The 25,295-nt window shown below is 40.3% G+C and overlaps 1 protein-coding gene across 1 annotated transcript; it reads right to left on the reverse strand.

Moving 5' to 3' along the window:
* Window positions 1-1,572: 1,572 nt before the first annotated feature.
* apoba (apolipoprotein Ba) lies at window positions 1,573-25,228 on the reverse strand. The gene is made up of 29 exons (XM_071921533.2): window positions 25,171-25,228; window positions 24,297-24,335; window positions 23,146-23,258; window positions 22,867-23,012; window positions 21,973-22,120; window positions 21,121-21,273; window positions 20,091-20,215; window positions 19,935-20,011; window positions 19,381-19,837; window positions 19,055-19,163; window positions 18,626-18,772; window positions 17,968-18,179; window positions 16,420-16,624; window positions 16,151-16,324; window positions 15,779-15,982; window positions 15,459-15,626; window positions 15,031-15,236; window positions 14,696-14,878; window positions 14,325-14,455; window positions 13,525-13,735; window positions 13,086-13,258; window positions 12,808-12,983; window positions 12,597-12,718; window positions 12,012-12,385; window positions 4,145-11,719; window positions 3,904-4,015; window positions 3,279-3,311; window positions 2,905-3,091; window positions 1,573-2,757 (listed from the first exon to the last, which is right to left on the reverse strand). Exons 1-29 carry the CDS (start codon window positions 25,223-25,225, stop codon window positions 1,573-1,575), a joined length of 13,200 nt encoding a protein of 4,399 aa, XP_071777634.2. The 5' UTR covers window positions 25,226-25,228.
* Between the last annotated feature and the right edge of the window lie 67 nt (window positions 25,229-25,295).

Here is a 25,295-nt window from a genome sequence, read left to right on the forward strand (position 1 = left end):
AGTGGCGTCACAGTGCCTCATACAGATGGCTTAGTATTTTGATTTCATGTATGGATGATGTCATTATGATGCAATCCACCACATTCAGATTATTTTTTGAAACCACATAGATTTAACAATGGGAGGTTATGGGTTGTTAAAAAGGGGCTTTTTAAGATTAAAAAAATATATATATTTTTGTAATTGGAGACCAAAAAGGGCTATTCCGATAAACTTCAATGCACTCAAATTGTGACAGTATTGTTCTATGTAAGGCAATAGGTACTGAGGATATTGTACAATGTCTCTATTGTTTTGTCTGGGCTTAGTCATGACACCATTTCAGTAAGGCCCACGCCTGACAAGGGCAAAGGAATTATTCCTGAAATTCAGCTCATAAAAATATAGGTTTTAATTTCCCTATGACTCATAAATATTGTTTTTTGTGGTAGATAGGTAGAACAAAGGGAACCTCATAATATCTTTTTGCTTCCCTCCTACAATTTCTCCAGTCATTCCTAAAACAAGCATATTCTGTTTGTAGGAACCATATCTCTCCACTGCAATGCTATCTTCTTTGATTAAAAAATTGATAAAGATAAGAGGGAATTTCATCAACATATATCTCAGGGAGAACACATGCATGACTCAGAGGGTTCATTTTACCTTGAGTTTCCAAGTAACAATTTTACAGAGATGACCATTGAGCAAATTCACATATTATCCTTTTCAATGTTAGCAACTTAGCATTACACAGTGAAGTGTACAATATCGTTCTGTCACCATGAGAAGGCAGAAAATGGTCAATTTTACCAAATCCTCCCTTTGTCCACAATGTCTCTCTGCAAACACTGCAGTTTTATAAATAATATCTAATCTCATGAATATTATGAATGGCTCTTTGTGGGAAAAGAAGCATGCTCAGGCAAAAACACCACCATTAAGTGTCCCTCCAAGAAGACCAGGGAAAGAAGGGGAAGTGAACTTAATGAACTTTATTAGTAATAGCCTGAGCTATGAGAAAGAATGAAAAAGAGGGGACTTGTGCATAGCAGATATTACAATGGAAACCCATTAAATATTCTGATATAAATATTGTGCATGATCAGTGACTGAACATTTGACTTGAACATATACTAATTGCCTCTGGAACACAATGAAAATGAGTAGATTCAATAGATAGTAATTTGGAATTGAGTCAGTCAACAGAGATTTCCTTTATTTCTTTTACATGACGTCTCCTATTGCTAATTAATTAATAACACTGCAAAAGGATCCTATCTACAATTTAACATTTTTATTGTACTGTTGATCAAGAGTAAAGACCAAAACAGTATGACAAACTGTTGTACAAAAATTCTTTTATTGTTTTATTTAACATCATCATCAAGAAGTAACAAAATGAAAAGCATTGGGAGTTCAGAAGTTAAAAATTAGCAAATTTAAGCAAATTCAATAAAAATGAACTCAAGTATAATGCATGTGCAATAGAACACAATTTAATTTGCATCAAACAATAACAAGTCTTTTTTCACGCAGCCATATAAATTCGGTCAGCCATGAAGCAACCAAGTGGTGGTTGAGAAGCATGATTCATTGCCTGGACTGCGTTGGCCATTCACTGAAAGACCTCCAGAAGAAGAGTAGGGGAATATCAATGTCCATCTTTTTATTGCTCACTCTTATATATGGTGCTGTGTTTTCAGATGCTCTTTCCATTATATTTATACTTTCATTAATTCCTTCATAGAGGTGTGACTGCAAAATACTGATAAGCTCCTTAAGATCGTCATTCACACCCTCCGCATTCATGCCATTATAAACCTCTTGAACCTTCAGTTTGGCAATGTCTTTATACTCCGCTATACTTCTCTTTGCCTCTTTAATGTGTTGCTTGGAAGACTGCAGAGCCTCTACATAGATGTCATTAATTTGAGAAGTAATTTCCAGGTTGTCAGCTCTCATGGAGGCGATGAGCTCTTGTGCCTTTGTGACAGTCACCTCCAAGAGGTCACTAACTTTCTTGAGCAGCACCTCCAAACAGCCACGCACTGTCTGTACTAGCTTATCAGGCATGGAATTCAAAGAAGACTTCAGGTTTTCCATTATCTTCCTTCCATTAACAATAACATCGGTTCCCGGTACAGTGAACTCAGCTCCCCTGATGGTGTCGCCAATGGTCTCTATAAGGTTGGCAAACCGTTGGACTGCCCTGTCAATGGCCATTGATATAGAGCGACGGGCTCGCTGGGTGATCTCAAGGCCCGTCAGCTTCTCCTTAAATCCAGGCACAGCAAACTTGGTGTCACTCAAAAACTTAATGATTGCATCTAACAGGACTTCAATGTTCTGTTCACTGCGTCTCAAGAATTGTCTAGCCTTGTTAGTGAACCTGTCTCGAAATTCCTGCACATTGATGGACATTATGCTGTCAGAAGCCTGCCTGTACACGTCTTTCCCTTGATCACTGAGTTGTTCAATTGAATTCTGCAGTGTGCTGAGAGACACAGGAACCTCGTGATAGGCTCTCTCTATGACATTGGAAACTGAGTTCTTTAACTTCATACCACCACGGTTTAGATCAAAACCAAAGTGGTAAGTGTGATATTTATTGATGAACTTGAGCACAGCTTCAGTAATGGCAGGCATCCTCTCCTTGGATCCTTCAATCACATCATGGAGGACACCTAAGTCCCAGGAGGCCTGCAGGCTCAGCTTCTCAGAGTTTCTCAGGGTGGCTTTCACAGTCAGAATGTCAGTATCCTTCTCAGGAGTAGACTAGAAGATGAGGGAAGATATCCATAAAAATAAGGGTTAAAATAGTGTTACGTTTAATGCAGATAGCATCAATCCATGTATAGAGTTTAAAATGTTGTTTGCTTTTGACAACAATATGCAAACTACAGTACTTGAAGTATCTCTTACCAGGTAACGACTGAAAAGTTTCCCATACAGCTGTGATGGAGACCTTCGTTGAACATGTAATCCAAGGAAACCGGACGATGGAGAAGACATAGATGCAGTGATGCCATCTTTACGGGAAGCAAAGCGGAAGCTCACATCGACAAAGGTTGGGCTGGTGATGTCAACATTCAGAGTATGACGAGACACCCTTAAAAAAAGAAAAATAATTTTTTGTTGAGGTATGTTCTGACAACATTGGTCAAAGCTATTACATGAGCTCATGAGCTATTACTCCTTTGTGCCATTCAAAACATGACTGATATCCACATTGATTTTGGATTTTACAAACTTTGAACTCTAAAATATCTTGCAGACAGTCTTGGAAAAAAACGTACATAGCATCAGCTGGAGAGGTTTGGCGCTTCATCCTGAAGAAAGAGTGCCACAATCAGAAATATGCTCTAATATTGCATGGAATACAACATTTTGTGTTAAACCAGTGGTTCACACCCAAAAAGAGTCCCAACACCAGACACAAGAACATGTGAAGTAGAATGTATGAATGGGGAGTATGGGCAGAAATATGCCAGATATATTATATGAAATATTATATGTATATATATATACTGTATATATACATATATATATTTACTGTTTTTATATAATATTTCTGGCATATTTCTTCCCATACTCCCCATTCATACATTCTACTTAACATGTTCTTGTGTCTGTATATACATATATATATATATATATATATATATACATAGATTAAACAATTATATCAATATATATATGCAAAGTGTGAGAATGAGTGTTCTGGTGTGTATTGTACGTACGTGCATTGTAAAACACTGCACACCATGTCACTCTATTCACTTTACAGATGCTGATAACAAATGTACAGAATGTGCCAATTTGGCTATGTATATATGTAATACACTTTCATAAGTTGTAGCAAGCAAGACTTAATTTCTCATTTAAGTTGCAAATGTTTAAGGATCACCAAAATATACTTACCTCAGGTTTTGTGCAAAGACCTGCTGCCATTCAATGTTTGCGTCATTGTGAATCAATTTGCACTTCCCATTTAGACTGACAATTCCATTCTCAAATCCAAGGGTTGCTGTGGCTGCAGGGATACATAGAAAACAAAACATTATATCTAATGCAATATCTCAAATCTATTAATTCAGTCAAAATAATTCTTCAAAGTAAATGTAAGGAGTGATTATACACTGTAAGAAATTGTCAGTATTACCATCCAGGTCATACTCCAAGAAGATCATTGTAGAAGTGCAGATGGACTTCAGTGAGGTGACAGCGCTGGAATCCTTATTTTCCAGGTTGGCAGTTGTTGTCACATTATAAATTGGTGAGGAAACTGTCAGAGTGGCAGCAAGGGCACCAAATGCTGGGATAAACACACTTGAAGGCAGATGTAGGGCAATTTCAGGGATTTCCATCTTTTGCTCTGGAATGGTGATGGTTGGAATTTCAAAGTTTGAAATGTGACTTGCAATTTCATCTAGGTTGATGGTGTGCTCACCAATGATGAAGGATTTTGGTAGGGTGAAAGATGAGATGGTGATTTCATATTGTGGCATCTTGAATGACAGGAAGGACATTTTGCCCTGTAGATATTCTGTGTCAATATCGTAACTGGGCACTGCCATCTTTGGCAACCCTGGCAGCATGATCTCAAAGGCTGTGGTGGTGATCACCTTAGGGATGTTCAGATTCTTCAGATCAATTGTGAAGGGTTCCACATGCAAGGTGGTGAATGGCACATCAAAGGCTGGAACTGAGATTAAGGGTGGTAGTGTGAAATTATCAGAGACATCAATGTTTTCAAATCGCATGTCAATATTCCTTATGGTCGGTGGGATTTCTTTTACCCAAGCAGGCACTGCAAGGGTAATCCCAGGGACACTGAAAGTGACACCATTTTCAAATAATTTAGATGGTATGGCAAACTCCAGGCCATCCATGGTCTTTGTGTATACAATACTGGAGGAGACATTGAAGAATTGTAGTTTGTCCATATTTGTGACCTGATCAAACTTGAGCACATCCCAGAGGTTCTTTTGATAAACAGGAAGCTTTACTGACTTCAAGAAAGCTAGGTGACCTTCCACTGATCCTGTCAAGTCCATGCGTACTTCAGCCTCATCATTGGATAAGAGTAAATCACAAGCATGGATAAGAGAGGCCAATTGCTCTTTACCACTCCAGATAAAAGACTGCTTCTCTGAGGTGATGGCAAGGTTGATGTTCTGAAGAAGCCCAGCATGACCCAAACTGCAAGGCTGACTTGCATCAATATTCACTGTAGCCTTTAGGGTTGTTAAAGGAACAAAATCAAGCGTTCCTTTAACAATATGCTTTCCATTTGTGTTGAGAGATGCAAAATTGACATTGTTATTGCTTGTGTAATCCACTGTTGCATACACACGGCGTAGAGAGACCTCAAGAGCAAAGTTCTTATTCATGTCATATTGAAAGATATTGTTTGGGCTTCGTTTTTGTTTGTCCTGTTTGTGATCAATGTTTGAGTTGAAACTAGTCTTGACAGTTGAACGCAGGCCATTAGCATTAAGGTAGAAGATGGCCTCATTGTCTAGATCTTCAGCAACATTGCAGCTGCCCATTATTGTTATGTCAGTCTTCCCTTTGGTAGTGGACTCCAGTGACACATAGGAAGAGAGTGCTTCCAATGCCAGGTTCTGATCAATGTTTCCCTTGCCTAAAGACTCAATCAGTGGAATATTAAACATATATTTAAATTTCATCTTGGAACCTATATTTGGTTTGGTCTTGGTATTTCCAATGAGTTCCTGATTCAATTCCAGATTAAGGAAGGGCAGATTGATTTTGGCAATATTGGTTGCAGAAGCTTCCATGCTCCTTCTGGAGAGGCTAACAGTACAATCATGGCTTGCCTCCACGTTCCTGTGCTCCAGGGACACAGTGGAGGCCAATTTTATTCCCCTTTTCCTTGTCAAACTAGTAGTGCCATCAATTTTACCATTTAAAATGTCAAACACAGATGTTGAGGAAGCTCCAAATCGAACAACAATGTCTGACTGGTTGTAGAGGCCAGCATTAGCACTCAGGGTGATCACGGTGGATTTGAAGGAGAAATCATAAGTTATGTTACCCATGGTTGGGATCATAATATTGTTTTGAATAGCAGGTAGTGTGAAAGTGGGTAGGGTCAGTTCACTTAAAGTTTCTGGAACATGGATGACCGGTAACTCCAGAGATGGCAGCACAAGGGTATAGGATGGCACAGAGAAACCCATTGCTGGAACTTTGAAGCTTGGTGTACTGACCTCCTTGGGAACAAAATAGCTGAAAGCAGGCAACTCTGCCCTAAAGGCAGAAACCTCAATATTCAGGATTGGTACTTTGTATCCAGGGACAGTGAAAATTCTAGGAGGCTGGCTAGAAGTGTCAATCTTATGTTTATCATACTGTAACTTTGCTTGGTTGTAGGAATCTTTTAGAAGTGCAACTACTTTGTCTCTACATTGTTGAAATTGTGCCTTGATGATGTTGGCATTGTCATTGATTGCGATATAGATGGGTCCAAGGTCCAATTCAAAGTTGTGCATATCAGGGTTCTTATAGTAATGAAGCTTCAGGTTCATATCAAATGACTGCTGAGGGGTGGTAAGCAGGGTTTTGAAGCCTGCATGTTCCCATAGAGAGAGTTCTTTGACCTCAGGGGTTTTAATTTCTAGATAAGGTACAGTCATCTCTGGGACAGTGAGAGGAACAGTCAAAAAGTCCAGATTAGCCTCTCCGGTAGCTGATGAATGTAAAAATATGTCCCTTTCATTGTTTTCCAAGGTGAAATTGTGATTGTACTTGTACTGATTGAATCGAGCCAAAGTAACCCAATTAGCATGCTGCTTCTCCGAGTTTAGAATAATACCATAATCATGCTGGAGATCCACTTTACCAGAGAGTTTCAGGGGGAAAATAATCTTTGAGTTTACTTTATTCTTAACATCCAGCATAATCTCAAATGGATGGGCCAAGAATTCCAACGAGTTGGATATGGATCCACTGAGTCTTCCAATGAGTTCAGCATCATGAGAGGTTGTCAGTGCAATTTTCAAGTCTCCAATATGAGCCTCTCCATTCAAAACCATGACACTCTTCTTGATAGATGGAACTTCACTCTCAGCTCTTGCTTCAACAATGATATGGCTTAAGATGACCGATTCAGCAGTCACTGTTTGCCTCATTTTCAAGGCCTTACAGTCAGTTTCTCCTCCAAAAGTTAACTTGGCAGTGCTAAAATTAATGGTGAATTCGAGATTGCTTTTGTGTGTACCTTCATCAGAGTAGTCTTGAATGGACCACTTTCCATTTCCAGTAGTTTCACTAGTTACAGTAATTATACCTGATTCCATTTTGGCTGCTATATTCTGTGCCACATTTGCCTGACTAGAAATTTCAGCTGTTGGGATGTTCAAGTCATGGCTGTAGGTTGTATCTATGGCTGCAGAGATTCCACTCTTGAGTGTAAGAGCCAGATTGTTGACCAAGTCTGCTGTGTACATTTGGGTTGTGGCCTTGGCAATAGTCTTGGCACCAGCCTCAGCAGAGGGGCCAGTGAGAGTCATGGATCCCTCATGATCAATGGAAAAGGTTGTATGTGTGGCTTTCACAGTCTCTGTGAATAACAGCTTCTTCATTCTGGGAGCTTCCAACCGAGCAGTGGCATCCAAGGAGTACTCAAGGAACTCAATACTCGACGTGGCATGAGAAGTCAAGGTTGCTGTGAACTGTGGGGTCTTTGATGTAGTAGTTGAGTTCTCAATTGCTCCTGATGTTACAAGAGTGTAATGTGGGGAGTTCACTCTAAACTCACCATGGAGTTTGCCAAAAACTGGAATGCAAACTTCACTGGGAACCTCAGGCATTTTGATCTCCGGAATGGGAAGCATTGTGATTTCAAAGTCCTCCAGATTCAATTTGGGGATGTTGATGGCTGGGAATATGATTTCTGAAAGAGTTATTTCTGGGAAGGTCAGATCTGGTAGTTCAGATAGATAGAGAGCTCTTAGATCTCCAAAGATTTCCTCAGGTTTAGGCATTTGGATCTCAAATTCTCTGATGCAATCTATGATTGCAACTATGTTTGCTTTGGTCTCCTCAAAGTCTATGTTAAAGGAAGGGATTGTGTAGGAACTCAGAATGGTGAACTCAGGGACTAAAATTTGAGCTGGGATGCTGATCTCGTGCAATTTATTCAGGTTGATTGTAAATGCCGGAATGACAAGGTCAGTGAGAGGTATGGTGAAAGAGGGAATCTCAATCGTAGCTGTCTTCAGTGCATCCAGAACTCCAGCCATAGCTTGCTTGATCTGGTTGATGATCTCATGGTCCTTTGCCACTTTGCGGATCTCTTCCATCAATCGGCTGAATTGAACAGAAATGTAGGCAATCATATTGGTGTAGGATTCACTTGCCCTTTGGAGGTAGATGTACATTTCATCTCTGATATCCATGCCAAGGACTCTTTGTTTCATGTCTTCAAGGATTTCCTGTACTTTCATCTTGATGTCATTGTACGCTGTAGTGTCAATCACATCATTCAATTTCTTCACAACCTCAGCCACCTTAGTGTTTTTGAGCTCATCCAAATATTTGATGATAGAAGTTTGTATCTCTCTGAAAAATTCCCTAACAGCCTCAACTTTTTGTACAATCTCATATGTTTTAATCTGCTCATTAATATAGTTTGTTAGTTCAACAATTTTCTTGTTGGCCTCATCGACAAATGCATTGTAGTCAAATTCCTTTATTGACTTAAGCGTTGAAGAAATGCTTTCATTAAGCTCATCAATGCTTTGCTTAAAGTCAATTGCTTTTATCTGACTTGTCACACTATCCAGAAATTGCATGATTTTGTCATAAACATATTCAAATTTTATGCCTTTCAAAGCATCTACCAGTGATTGCACAGTGTCTTCAATTTTGAATTCTTTGACGAGTACCAATACCTGATCTAATAATTCTTTAAATTTTTCATCAAGATCATATTTAAGAAGTAGATCCCTAATGTAGAAATACACTGCATTGAGTTTGTTGGTGATTTCATATTCTTCAATCCAATTGACAATAACATCATTTATAGAGTCCATCACTCTCGCTATCTCTGAGGAGGGTATTTTATATGATAACTGCTCAACGTACATAGCCACATCAATTGAAAGTATGTAATCCCTTACATCTTTGAAAAACATTTTGACATCAAAGGTCTCAATGAACTGTTTCAATGCAACCATTTTTTCTTTGATTTTTTCCAAGATGCCATATTTAGAATCAAGCTCCTGTAGCCATGCGGCACTGTTTTCTGTGAGCTTCTGCAAATCAATCTGTCTGATGACATCCTCAATGGCATCAATTGCTTTAACAAATGAGTGCCTGATTTCATACTTCTCATCAAAGGCCCGGAGCTGATTTCCAATTTCTGAAAGTAAATTTGTTATGGCATCAGAAAAGTCTCCTCTTTTGACATAGTCTCTGACTATAAGAATGAGGTCTCTAATTTTGGTTGCAGTGTCCATCACTGTATTTTCAAAGTTCTTTTTCAAGTTTTCCATAGCAAGCTCCAAGTCATCCATGGTTACAGCAAACTCGTTTGTCAAATAAGTAAGTTTTTCTTTGATCTCATTCACTTTGTTGTCTAAGTCCATCTCTCTCATGAAGTCACTCACTTGCAGTGGTAGTTGATCTAACTTGGCTCTAAATTCACTGATTACCTCATTAATATCTAGACCGTTGATGAACTGTTGCAGTGATTCTAAGGCATTTACAAGAGCATTCTTGAGCTGTTCAAAAGCAACAGGAAGACTCTCAATGAGTGGTATCTTAATGATATGGCAGTCACTGTTCTTGTCATACTCGAGGAAACCAGCCATACTGAACTCTTGATTTTCTGGCTCTGATCTCTTTGCTCTACTTGTGCTCAATTTGCTGAAAATGTTTGTGAACATTACTCCAGAAAAATCAACTCCAATCTTCTCAGGATTATTGTAAGTATTAATGTCCTGGTTGTAAACATGGTCATTCAGCTTGGATTTGGTTTTCCATGTCAGAGATTGTGCACTGGGTGTCAGGAGGCCACCAAATTTGTTGTCTATATGAGTGGAAGACTCCCCACTTTCGAGCATATGCATGGTTGATACCCGGCTGTCGTGTGTATATGCAAGAGCCAGGGGCTCAGCTTTAACCAGCAACTTGCTGTACAGCTGTCCAGTGTGCTTCCCATATAGATTAATTTCTCCATCACTGTTGACAAGGGCATCAATGGTGAGGCTGAAAGGCAGTGCCATGGTGCGTATGGTGCTGTCAAAACGTAGAGGCTTAGAGTTTATTCGTGCTTCACAGTTTGACTTGGAGGAAATTCCAGCAAACTCAAGTTCACAGTTGTGACTCAACTGGGCATCCATTATATTCCCAGATATGCTGGATTTCATTGTACCAGCCATATCAGCATAGTTGATTTCATAGGTATGTCTAACCTCCTGTTCTTCTCCATAGGCTCCTTTCATACCTCCAGTCAGGTCCATCTTAAGTGGCTCAAGCTTCATGTGGCCTTCATTGTTCACACTGACGTCATAAAACTTGAGGTCATTTGTCACATCGAATGAGGTAACAAATGGCTTCATATCAACCTTGGTGTCATGTTTGTAGTAAACATCTTCACAGATGAAGTTGTTAGTCTTGGAGTGGAGGGCTAGGGTCCATAGAGTGAGGGTCAGTGTGTGGCTGTTTTCAGTTTTCATCTGCTTCAATGATCCCATCATATTGCTAGAAAAGGTCAACGCCCTTTGGTTCAATACAATATTCATGTTGTTTCTTGTGCTTGCATCATGTGCATGGCCCTTGAGTACACCATACAAAGATGCCTCTGCAGCTGTAATTTTACCCTCAATGTTCAGCTCTCCTCTGCTTTCTTCAGCCATTGCTTTGGACGTGGAGGACAGGGATGCTCCACTGCTATCTATGGCACCGTTGAAGATGTTCTCAAATGTCACCGGGCTACACTGAATGCTGTTAATTCCACTGGTGATCAGACCATTTCTGCCAACTGTAACAGAGGCTTTGTGCAATCCACGACCTGCATCGAAGGTGAGGGACCCTTCAGAGTTTACCTCAAGCCCATTTGAATTCACAGACCCTGTTATAAGGGAGTATGCCCTATTTGTTGCATCATCTGCCTGTGATTCAATTCTGAGAACGGCCATATGGCTGGACAAGCCAAGCTCAACTTTGTTATTGAGTGATTTACCCAGGGCTGTGGCAACAGCATTGCACTTCAGGGTCAGTTGTGCATCCTTATACTTAAGTTCTGCCACATGCTTGAGGGCATCATTCTGCACATTTGTTTTGGACACAATGTTCAACTCTGAGTTTGCATAGACTCCCTGGATCATGTTGTGAGCTTGGATGAATGGTGAGGTGATGCGCAGGTTGGACTCTCCTCTTCCTGTTCTTTCTAGAGGGCGGAGGGTGTAGCTATGGGTGTAGGCGGTGCTGGTGGACAGTGAACCTACATTAACTGATCCTTCCAAGGTGCCATCTCCTGTGACTTCATCTGAGGTAGAGGTTGATTGAGCAGAGGAATAGAGAGAGATGTGCAGACCTATTGGACTAGAGGCTTCAATCTTGTAGCTGGCCCTCGCATTGAGTTTGTCTGTCACAGTTACGGTTTCTAAGATACTGAAACTTGTATCAATGAGGCTATGGCTTAAGGAACCATTCACAAGATACTTCAGATTATCTTCAGCTCTTCCTGACATCATCCCAGTTCCTTTAAGCAGACAGAAAGAAATGATACCAATGTCAATATCTGTGATAGCAAAGTGGAAGATGTTGCGTAAACTCAAACTTACATTAAACTAAATTTTGATCAACTAATTAGATATGCACTGTCTGAGTGTACATTTTTCAAAATCTTAATGCTCATGTCTGATTAATTATCAGGGATATTTGCAATAATTACTCACACTGTGACTGAGCAAATTGTATTAAATGATTTAATCAAACACCCACACCATTATTTAGCAGCTATCAAGTATTTGATGTTTTAAGGGACAACTTACCTTCAAGTTTGTATGACAGCGGGTTGAAAGGCGACTGGGCCATGATCTTGTATTGTGCAATGTAGCTGGGGACATCTACAGTGTTGTTACCCCCAGAGATGGAGCCTTCCCAGTTGTAGAAGTTGCTGTTGATCTTGGTGGATGCTTCAGCCAGACCAAGAAGGGGGACCATGAACTCTAATGACTGTGGCATAGTGAATGATGGCACCGGATAGTTTTTGGCAGGAATATATAGGCCTATCTCTGGTAAGTGGATGACAGGAATGGACAGAGTGGTAGGGATGTTCAGTTCTTCTGAGGTTTTGCCTCCCAGCGGCAGAGGAAGCGAGATGGTCATCTTGTCCTTGTTGAACTGGTATCGGAACAAACTGTCACTGTTGAGGTGAAAATTATGCACAATCATTATCATTCAAGTTTTGGGCTTTGCATCTGAAAATATCTGAACAAACTGTCAATGGGTAGAGGAGCAGAAGATGAACAACCCGTATGATTTAAATGCTGTGCTAGGGTTTATGCCTGTTAACCTTTGAAATCAAAATAATGTTCTGTAAACCCTTGTTAGCATAAAATGTATTTGAAACTTACGATTGCAGGAACAGTTTCTCAGGCAGGGCTGGCAAAGTGAGATCTGAAATGCTCCTCTTGTTTCGCAAGTTGTCAACATAGGGGATTCCCGCAGCCAATTTGTCCAGCCAAATATTACCTGCCTTCAGGGAGATGTGCAGTTTAATTACTTCTCACTTGTATTGATATTGTTACAACTGTAAAAATATAGTGTCAAGTGTCAAAGCCATACCTCAATTCCTTTGGTGACTATGTGGCGCAGTTTCATATCAGTCTTGGCCACCTTCTGGTCTAGGATGTCATCGACGAGCTGCTGCAGCTGCCTGTGGTAGTTCTCTACATTCGGGATCAGTTTCTGAATCTCTGAGTTCAGGTCTGAAATCAGTTCCACCTCAAACTTGTCATCATCTGTAAGGAGAAAGTCCAAGAGTCCCCACAAATAAACAAATGAATGAATGACCTAATTCTGTTTCAGTCACACAGAAGAAATGAGAGATGGCTGATGATTACCATATTTGAGGGTGACTCTCTGCAAGGAGGATGTCTCAGGGATGTTGATGGCCGTCTCTACCCCTATGACCACACTCTCATCCTTCTTCAGGGTTGCAGTGACAGAAGCATCGGTTTTCAGGGAGGGGATGACCATCTGGACTTGCAGCATGGCATCCTTCATCATTTCAAGTCTACATTCAAAACAAGGTATTATATGTTGAAAAGATTTGATGGTATGTTGAAAGTTTGATGGTTAAGACCACCATCTCTACTACCTTACTAAACCCCAATGGGCCTAGATTTGGATTCTGCCTCAGTTAATTAAGCATTTGTGTCTCCTGCTATGTCTCTCATTCACCCATTTCTCACTCAGAAAATAGCCGCTAGAAACAAGACAGCACAGCTGAAGCCTTGTCAGTATTTATCATTAGGAAGGTATTAATCATAGAGCTTTTACCTGGTACGTCCAACCAGAGTCAGCTGTGGGATGTTCTTGTTTGTGACGTCGATAGTGATACCTCGCATCTTCTTGCCTTTCGTATTAGTGTCAGTTACAGCCAGCTTGATGCCTGCTTCCACATCATAGTCGGGAATGACAACCTCAGTGGTCAGAATGTTCTTATTGCGGTTGTACTTCAGGGATGCTGTGGCCTCTGTTGAATCAGCACCTAGTAGCAGCAGAAATAAAATGTAATAGTCTCAATATTGTTTATCTTCTATTACAGTGATGGGCAACTGATGGCTGTTGGGCCACATCTGGCCTCTATATCAATTAAAACTGGTGCCCATATCGATTTCATAATAATGTCCATTATTAAGATGTTTAGAAAATTAAAGGTCTTATCTTTCATTTAAGCTTGGTTACATCTCAGAAAAATATCATTCCCACCAGAGCTTGTGACCAAGTGACACGTATCCTGTATATTTTGCATATTTATTTTTCAAAAGAGGCTATTCACTAGTAGGTAAGTGACATATGTACCTAATTTATGCATATTTAGTTTATTATAGACTTAATACAGCATATAAGATAATGATAAATGTGGGTTTCATCTCTGAGTGGCACACATTCATAAATTCTGGCCTCTTCACAGTGTCCACAAAAGTTCCTACAATTTGATTCAGTTTCCTCAAGCCATGCATTACAGCAAATGCACAACAACACAGAAACATACAGAATGACACAAACACCCATGCGCGTGCACACACACACACACACACACACACACACACACACACACTTTCTCATTTACATACCTTCTGCCTTCAGGGTTAGCTTCAGAGAGTCCACCTTATGACGACCCTCTCTGCCCTCTCTGAGTGTTTCACCAGTGATGGTGGCAGTGTACTCTGAAACCTCCCCTGTGGGTTGGATCTCAACTGCAAACCTGAGGAAACAAGACAGGCTGCATTACAAATCGTCTTCCAATTTAGGCCACAAATTGCTTGCTGACCATAGTATTGAGTTTATAATAATAATGAATTGGTTATTCAAGATCATGAAGATAATTAAAATGTTGACTAATCATCTAGATGTAAGCTACCCATCTAGAGAGAGACTACTTGAATGAACACCCAAGTCCACCAATAACTTTGAACACAGATTTCCAAATGGGGTTCCCTCTTACCTGGTTTCTCCTGTCAGGGGGTAATAAGGGGCCTGGTCTGTGGAGCTTGCATTGGAGTAGCGTACTATGGTGCAGTATTTCAGACCAGTGAATAGAGGCTGGCAGTCAGTGGAGTCAGTCCGGTCCTCCACCATGGATGGCACTATCTTTGTCTGACTGGAGGAGACTGACAGCAGCTTGTTGCTATATTTCAGAATGAGAGGAGCAAGTTAAAATAATTCAAACTGGAAGCTGGAGTTAGATTTTATTGGATAGAATGCAGTAAACATTAACTGTTGTCTTTTATGTGACTTCATGGAAAGAACTTTGTGTCATTTGAGGCAGGTGCCACCCACCTAAAACTGAACAACTGAGTGTTCGACTTAGGAGCAGGCATGGACAGTTTGATCTGGTTTCTGTTGATGGTGACCTTAGCATTGAGGGAACTCTCGTGGTACATGTTGGTGTGCATCTCGATCCCAGCCACCACAAAGTCCGGAATGTGCACACCCATTTGGGTAATGAATTCCAAGCCGACCGAGGGCATGAAAGACAGTTGGTGCTGCAAGGAGAAGGATACTTCAAATGGAGGAAATATGCAAAACTGTGCTAGGACCACAGTTTTCTGTGGGAAATGTTTTCTATGTGTGGGGGACAACATCAGCTAGCAATTACAGAAACAAGATACAAGGGATTCAGGTTTTACAGAACAGCAAAATTTTCTATCATTCTACTAATGTAGTTATCATTACATGTTAAATAAGATAAAGGCGAGCTAATTTACCATGCTGGGAGAAAAAGTAAGGCCTCCTTTGGCACCAGGGGCAAACACCCCAGCCAGCAAGAACTTGAGAGGGAAGCCAGAGGCAGTGGGTAGAGAGAAGGCATTCTCCATGAAGATGTAGTGGGCAAAAATCTCATTTTCAGTGCTAGATGTCAGTGCATCAATGGCCTGTTGGGGTAAGAGAACAGAGACATGTTACATGAAAATATCACTTCAACTATGACTTTGGATTCTTCAGTGCAAATCTCAAATAAAAAGGCTGATCTTTTTCACAATATGTTCTCTTACAATGACCATTTCAAGAAACAAAAAGTTTTGACCTTGGCAGGCAGGACCCTGAAGAAGAAGTGATAGTACATGAACAGAGTCTCAGCCATCTGTCTCATTTCACTGGTCTTGATGTATCCTATCTCGTTTCCCAGGAGCCTAAGGTAGGCAGTGGCTTCAGGGGCCGGTGAGGAACGCACATCAGCCATGAGCTGGTTGAAACCGTATGCGATATCTTTCAGAAGGTCCTGTGGGACCTGGAGAGATATTGAGTGGTTACACTTTACTCAAAGTTCCGGGATATGCATGCAAATGGAGAGTGTAGGGTGTATTCATGTGGTAACATAAACAGCCTAAAATGTACTACAATATATAATGACAATACAGTATTATGTATGCATATGTACAATATGTAATCATTTCACCTGTCTTTTCATTCTGCCTCTGTTGGGGGCAATTCTGTCCAAAACCTGTTGGAGCGTCTTTGGGGCTTGGTCACCTGCCCAATACACAGCCCTGGAAATGGTGTCAGGGAAGAAACCCCTCTCTCCAAAGAGAGCATCAATTGTTGGTTCAAATCCTTTTCCCTCAACACCGACCTTGAAGGGGAGCAGTTTTGAACATTTAAAAAATCTTGACAAAACTCATTTTATGTCTTCCAAAACATGTAATAATCACGCTGTTGAAAACATACCTCAAAGATGTCATAGTTGTAGTCAAAAACTTTCAGGGTGGTCTCCAGCATCACCTCCTTTGGCAAGGTGTCAGTGGGATCAAAGATGATGTTGCCCTGCACTGAGGCCAGCGGTGTTTCCATCTTGTAGTTGCGGGACATGCCGATAAACTCGTTTGTGGGGGACAGCTGGTCTTTCAAGGCCAACTCAATGTAGTTTTTGAATCTTTAGTAAAGAGAAGAGAGAAGGTTCAAGTAGGCGTACATAGAGCCAAACCACTGATGTTACTATTTTCTCTCCTTAATCAAATTGAGGTTGTAGGCAAAAGGTTTCTGCCCCTTTCACTTCCCATGCCCTATGATGTTTAAATCAAACATGAGGCACAGTGGCAAAAACACCATCATCCTTAGTCAATTTACATGTTTCTACTTTGACTTCAATTTTAGTCTCTTTTTTTTTTTTGTTGCCCTTCTCCACTGGGAGGTCAGAGGTCAGGGTCAGCTACAGAACAACACTCCTGGAGCGGACAGAGATTCAGTGTCTTGCTCAAGGACACTTTAGCAGGGAGGGGTCTTGAACCTGGGTCCTCTAGTTGAAGGACAGTCTCCCTACTCATAGTGCCATATAGCATTCATACTATAATTTATGTCTCAAATATGGACATTCGAATGTGAAATGAACAAATAAATGAAATTCATTTCCACTTGGGGACTGTTGAACTATTCATTTATTCTATCAATAACATCATAATGCTGGCTAATTGTCCTCTCAGGTGTTTCTGGGCTTCCAGTTTATATCCAGTTTTTTTGGACCAATTTTTCCTTTTTTGCCTATGGTGAAAATGAATTAGACTTTTGGATCCAAAAAACATGCCAATTGTTATGTTTTTAAAATTGGTTGAAATAATGATAGTACATATGACATATGAAATATGATGTTGTGGCAGACTCTACAGACATTATTCACCATAATCTGTGGTTTGGGTATGTTTAACACACGCAGTTATATTGTGTGCTTCTCAGGGTTAAGGAGACACGGTCCCTTTAAGAAAGTCTGGTTTTCTGAGTCTGACGTCAGCTCGATGTAATGTTGTGTTTTAGAGCGCGAGGTAAATTGTCTTGCTCTGTGGGTTAAAAATAAATGACACACGAGTTGGTGTAGTCAACGAGAGAAGTTGTCCGTCTCTGCATTCCTGCCACTTCTACAATGTGGTTATTACATATTTTAACGGGTTACTGATTTTTTTATTTTTTTATTTTTATTTTTTTTGCTAATAACCATGGCGTGGATGTTGCATTATCCTTGCTTCACAAAACCACAAAATATTTGTTTTTATTAAAACCCATGAGAATCCACTTCAGCAAATAAAGAAATAGCCTACATAACTGAAGAATCCTTGAAAGCAAAAGTAGTCAATGTTAGTGCTGGATGTGGTTAAAGGTAGTCATTTTACACCCCTATTCATTTTTACGTTAGACTGAAAGGGGGCAGGATCTGGAATCCTTTATTTGGGCTGAAAAATTATGTCGCACTTGAGAGGATAATGTTATTGCTGGACAGCCACTCACTGATGCATCTGTGGTTCCTTGGAGTTGCGGATGTTGTTAAGGTGGGAGACCACAAAGTTCTTGAGCTGCTTCTCCTCCATGTCCTCCAAAGAGTTCACAAGCTCGGTTACCAGGGCTTGGTCTGGGCTCTTCATCAGAATTAGATAGGCTGCCACGCGTTTCTCAACAGGGCTCTGAACATCCTGGTACACTTCCATGAGGATGTTTCTAACCTGCGGTCGTATAAACGTTAAAAGCGAGTGAGTTGGCTTGCCTTTGTCAACGCTTAGAACTATCAGAGAAGCTTGCATGCAATAACATCCACATTTTAAATTCCAATATGTAAACATTATACTGTATGTATATTTTCATGTACATGTATAGGCCTATCCTAGTTTTAATAATTTATTCCAAGTGGTCATTTGAAATATGCTGTTTTGATCTGTTTTTTGTTGTATTTTGGCGTGTACGTGCATGCGTGTGTGTGTGTGTGTGTGTCTGCAAACACATATGCCTTCATGCATGTTTACACTCTGCAGCGTTCCAGGGTCTGATTGACCTCATCAACCACTTGTGCACTCCACAGACCCTCAACTAAATCCCACAGCATATGTCGTGTTCATTGTCAACCTACAATGGATGTGCAAGGACTGATCGTGCGTGTGTGGAGTTACTGCACCTCATCACTGATGTCCATCAGCCTGAAGGCCTGAATGGCTGCCTTTTGGTTTGATAGAGGAATGTCAGTTCTCTTAGCACAGCGGAAGAGGGAGGACATCAGGCTGGGGCTGACATCTTGCATGGCCCGACCCATGACACCAACAACCTAGTTTACAAAGATTATTATTATTACTACTACTTTGGGGTAATTTATTCTGAGAAAATATTGATGGGACACATCAACTCTGAGTCAGATTCCCTGAGAAGTGCTGACTTCAGGTAGAGAAAATGTAGACTACTATAAATAGGTGAATACATGATGCAACAATCATATAGTTACAGTCCAAATGTTTTAATATGCATTAGGAAAAATGAAAAACAACCTATATGGGTGAGCTATCCAAAGCTATGTGAAATGCTTGAAACATTATCAGTAGTCAGCACATACCCGTAGTGCAAGGAAGGACATCTCTGTGTCCTCTGAGCAGTCCTCTAATAGCGTCTCCATGAACTTTGACACATCTGTGACCTCTGGGGTAACCTCTCCTTCATGGAACCTGTGGACAAAGGCAGAAAAGATATGATCAGATCCTACGGTTCTGGATAAAGATTAGGTGTGTAATGGTTAGGTTTGAACGTGTTGCCCTCTAGTGGTGATCTATAGCAGTTACACAGATGGCCAAATGAGGCATCAAAGTTATTGAAACTCGGCAGGTCATCTATATTTAAGCTTTGTAACATTAAAAAGTATTAAAGTAGACCTCTTCTACTTACTTCTTGACTGTGTTGGCCAGAGCATACATGATGGCCTTGCTCTGTTTAAACTGGGCCATGCTGAGCATGTCTCTGACACGGTGGGCATCAGGGTGGGCCTGGAGACTCAGCCCGTAGACCAAGGCGTCCACCTCCAGTGACACCCCATCAATGGTCCAGATGGCCTGGAGGATTGCGCTGGTGCATTCCGGAGTGCCGCACTGGAACAGGGCCTGCCAGGTGAGCAGGCCTGACATATCCAGCATCTCAGTGACTGTCTGGCTCAGCGTCTCGTTCCTCAGGGAGCGCAGGCCGGACACCAATTTATGGAAGAGGCTGGCCCTCCTCTGGCCCTGATCTGTGCCTGCCAGAGCCATAAGGTCCCGCAGGGTGCTCAGGGTGGCATCCTTTGTCTGGACTGGAGCTTTGTCCTCAGGCTCTTCAAAGTGAAGTGGCTTGCTGCGGATGGTGTCTGCCTCTGTACCAACACCCAGTAAGAGATGGGAACTAAGATTATGCAGAAAGACATTACAAGCTGCATATGCATGCCATTTAATTCACGAATGATCACTCACCAAAGAATCTGTTGTTGATCCTTATGGAGTCTTGCAAGGTCAAACTCTGGATGACTACAGATGATATTCCATTGTTCCTGAAAGGCAGATTAGAAGTTGATGTATAGACATAAACATACACACATAAAGATGCACCACACACAGAGGGTTACTTACTCATGAGAGAAGGGCAGGTAGATGTGTTTTTCTGTGCATTCGGCTGTAGTCATGTGCTTTCTCCTGTTGTCAAACTGGTAATTGCAGTCTTGAGTGCTTCTGATAAGCTTAGACATGGGGCGATGCTGAAAAAACACAACATACTGTATGTATGGATACATTCAAGACCTAAGACAAAAAGCTTTTGAGTGAGTTCCAGAAAGTAAGACATTTTAAACAATAATAGGAAAGTATTTTAAAGTCAATTTAGTATACTTTACAGTGATTGATTGGCAACTTATGATACTGAATCTAGTGATTTTTAAATTCATATAGATTAAATTCACATTAACAGCACTGTTATGTCAGAGTGTCTTCCACATGAGATGATTGCATCTTTGCAACTTTTCTGTAGCTGACTGACCCCGATAGGTCCTGTCAAAATGTCCTTGTGCAAGATGCTGAACCACTACCTGCTCAATAATTTTAAGCCCCTCTGGATTATGTAAAAATACACCAGCCTAAATCACAAAGTGGGTCTGCAATAGTAAAGAGCATCCCATCCCTCCTAAATGAGACCCCGTAGATTTGCCCTATGTGCCCAAATGAAATTCTGGTGTCGGATATGTACACTGCTCTGCCCACAAGAAGTGCTAAATCTAAACTTAAGAGTGAAATCCAAACTGTCTCCTAAACAGCAGTGAGCAGCACTCCATTCAGAGAAAGCTGGACTCCCCAATGTTAGATCTTTTTCCTCTCTCGTGGAAAAAGAGCATGCTGTGTGCAGTTTACTGACATCACACTGACATCACATTTGTGGGTATTTGAAACTTGCGTTGCCATCTGGAGCCACCAATGTTGCCTAGTACAGCTTTAAGATGGTTGGAACCTCAATAATATCCCACAACTTGTTTAACTCCCTTGACAGCAATCCCTTTACATGGGTAGGTGTCAATTTTTTTAGATGGTGGATATCTCATCATATGCATCTGAATTGGCATTAGTGTCAGTGTCCACTTGAAGGCTAACAGGCACGGCACCAGTGTCTCACCAGCCTTTGCAGCAGGGCCAGTGGGCTGTTGGTCAGTCCCCTGCTGTAGAACTGGTCACACTGGGACAGATCTCTGGACAGGGACACGTCTGTGGCGATATCCTTCCTGGCGTTGACCCTGTAGTCTGTTAAACACGTGCCGTGCACTGTGCTCTGAAAAGAACAGCAAATGCGGAGGTTAGCTTGTGAATATGGGTTTTAAAATACAGGTGACAAAGCCACATGCAAGTGAGGTATATTTAATGAAAGATTGCACCATTGGGTAATAAATCTATATCTATATAGGTCACTCTTTCTTATTCAGGTAGACTCTATCCGCAATTGATCTATGAGGAAACTAATCAGTCAAGATAAGATATATATATATGTATATATATGTGATGTACTGCATGTACTGCATTTCATTGCATAGCTTATTTGGAAAGTATTATAAAATGTTACCTAACCAGTTGACCTAATTGAATGTTAAACTTAGATTGACAAAACAATCCTTGTTTTCATTGGACCTCCTAATGTCTTTTGCTTATGATGACGAAAAGCTGAGTATGGAATGGAATAAGTAATAAGTAACCTGTGAATCTGTCAACAAAGATGCTTTATTTATCTGTCATATCACTCTCAATATGTTCCTTTGTTCTAATGACTCCTTGTATTGTGTTCAGTACGCTGTATTTTTTCTATTTTTATCTATATCCTCCTCTCTGCAACTGCAATGACCCAGTTTCCCCAAGGGGGATCATTAAATTTTCATCTAATCTAATGCTTATTCATCTGATGGACCCCGTATGCTGTAGTTTTGCCTTTCTGCAGCAACGTAGGAGAATCCAGAGGGGGTTGGGTGGAGATACTAACCATAATGCTGTTCTGTTCGTCCTCCATGACTGGCACCATGAGAGCAGAGACAATTCCTCTCTTAATGTTGAGGATGTTGACCGGCTCGTCTGGCTCTGGGTACAGCTGGACATTGGTGACCTGCTCCACAGTGAACTTCAGAGAGTTCCTGGATAGGGAAGAGACAGACATCACTCAATAACATATTTCGCACTAAATAAGAACATAAGAATTAAGGACCCGCTGGCCTTGGGGATAAGAACTCTGGTTCTTGGAATACAAAATAAATGAAGAGTTTTGTTCCAAAGTGAGATATCCACTGCTTGAGAAAAGTGACACCTACTCTTACAAAAAAAAAGTAGGTGTCACAGCTGAACCAAGTATGATGCTTGATTGCTTGTTGAAGGACAGAGGGCAACTTAAATCCTTGGTTGACAAAATGATGACAATTTTATAGACTTTTCCAAAATGTATATATCGTGGTTTGGAAATGAACTCTTAAAATGGACAGAGAAAATCTTAAGTATTTAGACAGCGAACCCTGTCACTTACAATAAAAAAGGTCAAGGACATTTAAAAGACCATTACATAAAAGCAAGTCTATAAAGATGAGTTTCAAGAAGTCATTTAGGATATGGAGGATCCAGCCTAAGCTCCTCAGGCAGGCCGTTCCAAAGTCTGGCAGCTATGATGGAAAAAGCCTGATCACCTCTTGTTTTTAATCTTTTTAATCGACTTTGGAACATCCAATAGCAACCTGCCCAAGGACCTGTGATCTGGCTTGCTTTAACATGGCTCAGCTTGGACGCCAATAAAAAGCTGCAAAAAGACTAACTTTATTTCCTTGTCCCAATATCCACCCCTCTAAGTGTATGTAATGTGTATCAAATCATCTAAAAGATGTTTTGCACTAACTTTTCCATGGCGGCCTGGAAGGCCTCGGAGCCGGCGGCCTGCCTGTAGACCGGCTGGCCCTGGGGATCCATGACGGACACCTCGCTTAGGGCACAGTCCCTGGTATGCAAGAGGAAGCTACATGTCTGGGGGACTTCGATCTCCACCTAAAGATATGTGATAGCAGAGACAGGGCAGGAGACAGAGCCAATAGAGCGACAGACAGGGAGGGAGGGTGCTCAGATAAGAGGTTTCTATTACCAAGGGAACTAAATTGGACAAATAATCTAAGTCACGTACCTGGCAAGTGACTTTGGGGCCGTTCTTGAGGTTGGCAGTGCCCACCACCCCGTTTCTGCTCTCTGTGGTGTACTGGTAGACATATTTCTTATAGGCCTTGAATCTGGTTGCCACTGTGACAGAATAATGGTAACACATGGTAAATACATGGGCTTTCTACCATCAAATCAAGTGATTCCCTGCAGACTTATAAAATAGCATTTCCACATTTCCTAATAGGACAAAAAAGAAAAACTATTTTAAATTTGGTTATTTAAATGTTTTTTTTTTGTTTGCTATCCATTTTCACTTTTTCAACACATTTCAACACTTTCAGATCTCTAATATCTCATATTGTAAGTAACTGGTTTTCTCTCTCTCCCTCAGTGTTAGGGGTGTCTTTATTTGTCTTTATCTTCATCTTTTGTCTGTATCTTTATGTCATGCTGATCAATTTAACCTGAGGTTGCCTGTTAAGATTATGTCTTCTTCATATATTGGGTCAATATAATTTTTTTCTTAGGTTCACAGTCAAGCTTCCACATCTTTGCTTGACTCCAGACCTTTGGACCCTTCGGTGACTAAATGACAATCCTAGCAGTGAACAGCAGCCACCGTACTGCCTCATAAACACCATGGAGCAAGAGTCCACCAACTACTGCTATCTCCAAAAAGCAGGTCATGTGTTTGTTAGTTTAGCACAGCCATTATCGATCTGTTCTCAGTTCAATGTGTGTGTTTTCAACAACATACCCCCCCAACCCTAACCATAACCCCCATTTTCCAAGTATACACATGTCAAAGTCAAAGGAAATGGCCAAGTCCAGAATAATTTTAATTACAACAATTTTGGGGTATACATATTCTTGAGAAGTACATTAGGGCTTGTAGATGTAAAATAAACTTGTGCATCATTTCCATCTTTTCCTCTTCCTTTACCAAATCACACAGAATCCAAATGAAAACAACCCCATTGCAAACTTCAAAATAATTTTAAAGCTCAGTTTTCACAAAATTGTCAATCCCTCTATCAAGATCTGGGCCAATCAATTTGCAAATGAAAAAATGTCACATATTGGTGTTCTGTGGTAGGCTTTGTTTATGTGTGGATTGAGGACTAGATATTTAATATGAATGTGAATGTGAATGTGTGTGTCTCTGAAAAAACTTACACAGACACGTTGATGTCTGCTCATCGTCACTGCCTTGCTCTGGAAAGCGACAAAATACAGAGTGATTATATAAATAGGTAATAAATACAATTTTGTAGACATTATTTATTATAATTCTAAAATATAATCTGATTAAAATAATATGTTCATAATATCTTAAAATTGCACTGAGCATTAATTTAAACATTTTAAACCACACAATGAAATGCAATCTATATGTAATTATAAATATACATAATTGCAATTTAAATTTTCAGTGAGCATATTACATATAACTCATACCCCTAATTTCACTATATATCTAAATATAGTATATATTTTATACAATTTCAATGTCTGTATTATATACATAATTACAATTCTACATGTACATACTGTATATATATATAGAATTACATTTCATTGTGTGGCTTGAAATTAAATTAATGCTTGGTGCTAAGGTGCTATATATACATAATGTATGTACACATTTATGTATGCTGTTTTAACCTAGTGTTTTAACCTAGTACTCTACAGTATATTATTGGGCCCTACTATGATCGTTGTCTTATATATATAATACAGATGGAATATTGAATATATTCCATATATTAGATAGAGAGAGAGAAGAGATAGAGAAGATACATTGATTCAATCATGATCTATTCAGTAACAGCTTTTGATCAAAACATTTGTAATGAACTGCATGATCATACAAAATAGGGCATATACACTAGCTACTGCAGTGAATGCTAGTTTAAAAACACCAAGTTACAAAAGTGATATTGTTTTAAGATTTGTTTTTGTATGTATTGTTAGCCTATTCCAGCTAATTATTTTAAATAAATGGATTTCCATCAATCCAGTGAGCTAGCTGGTAAAAGAAGGAACTTACGAGCCAATGCGTAGCTGCTCAGAAGCAGTAACAGACAAAGTTTGGTGTCACCCATGATGGGCAATCAAGAAAAAAAACTCTCTTTCCTCTGTGCTCTTCAGCTCTCTCAAGCTTGACTAATACAC

This window comes from Centroberyx gerrardi, chromosome 17, assembly GCF_048128805.1.
Source record: "Centroberyx gerrardi isolate f3 chromosome 17, fCenGer3.hap1.cur.20231027, whole genome shotgun sequence".
In the NCBI taxonomy this organism is placed as follows: domain Eukaryota; kingdom Metazoa; phylum Chordata; class Actinopteri; order Beryciformes; family Berycidae; genus Centroberyx; species Centroberyx gerrardi.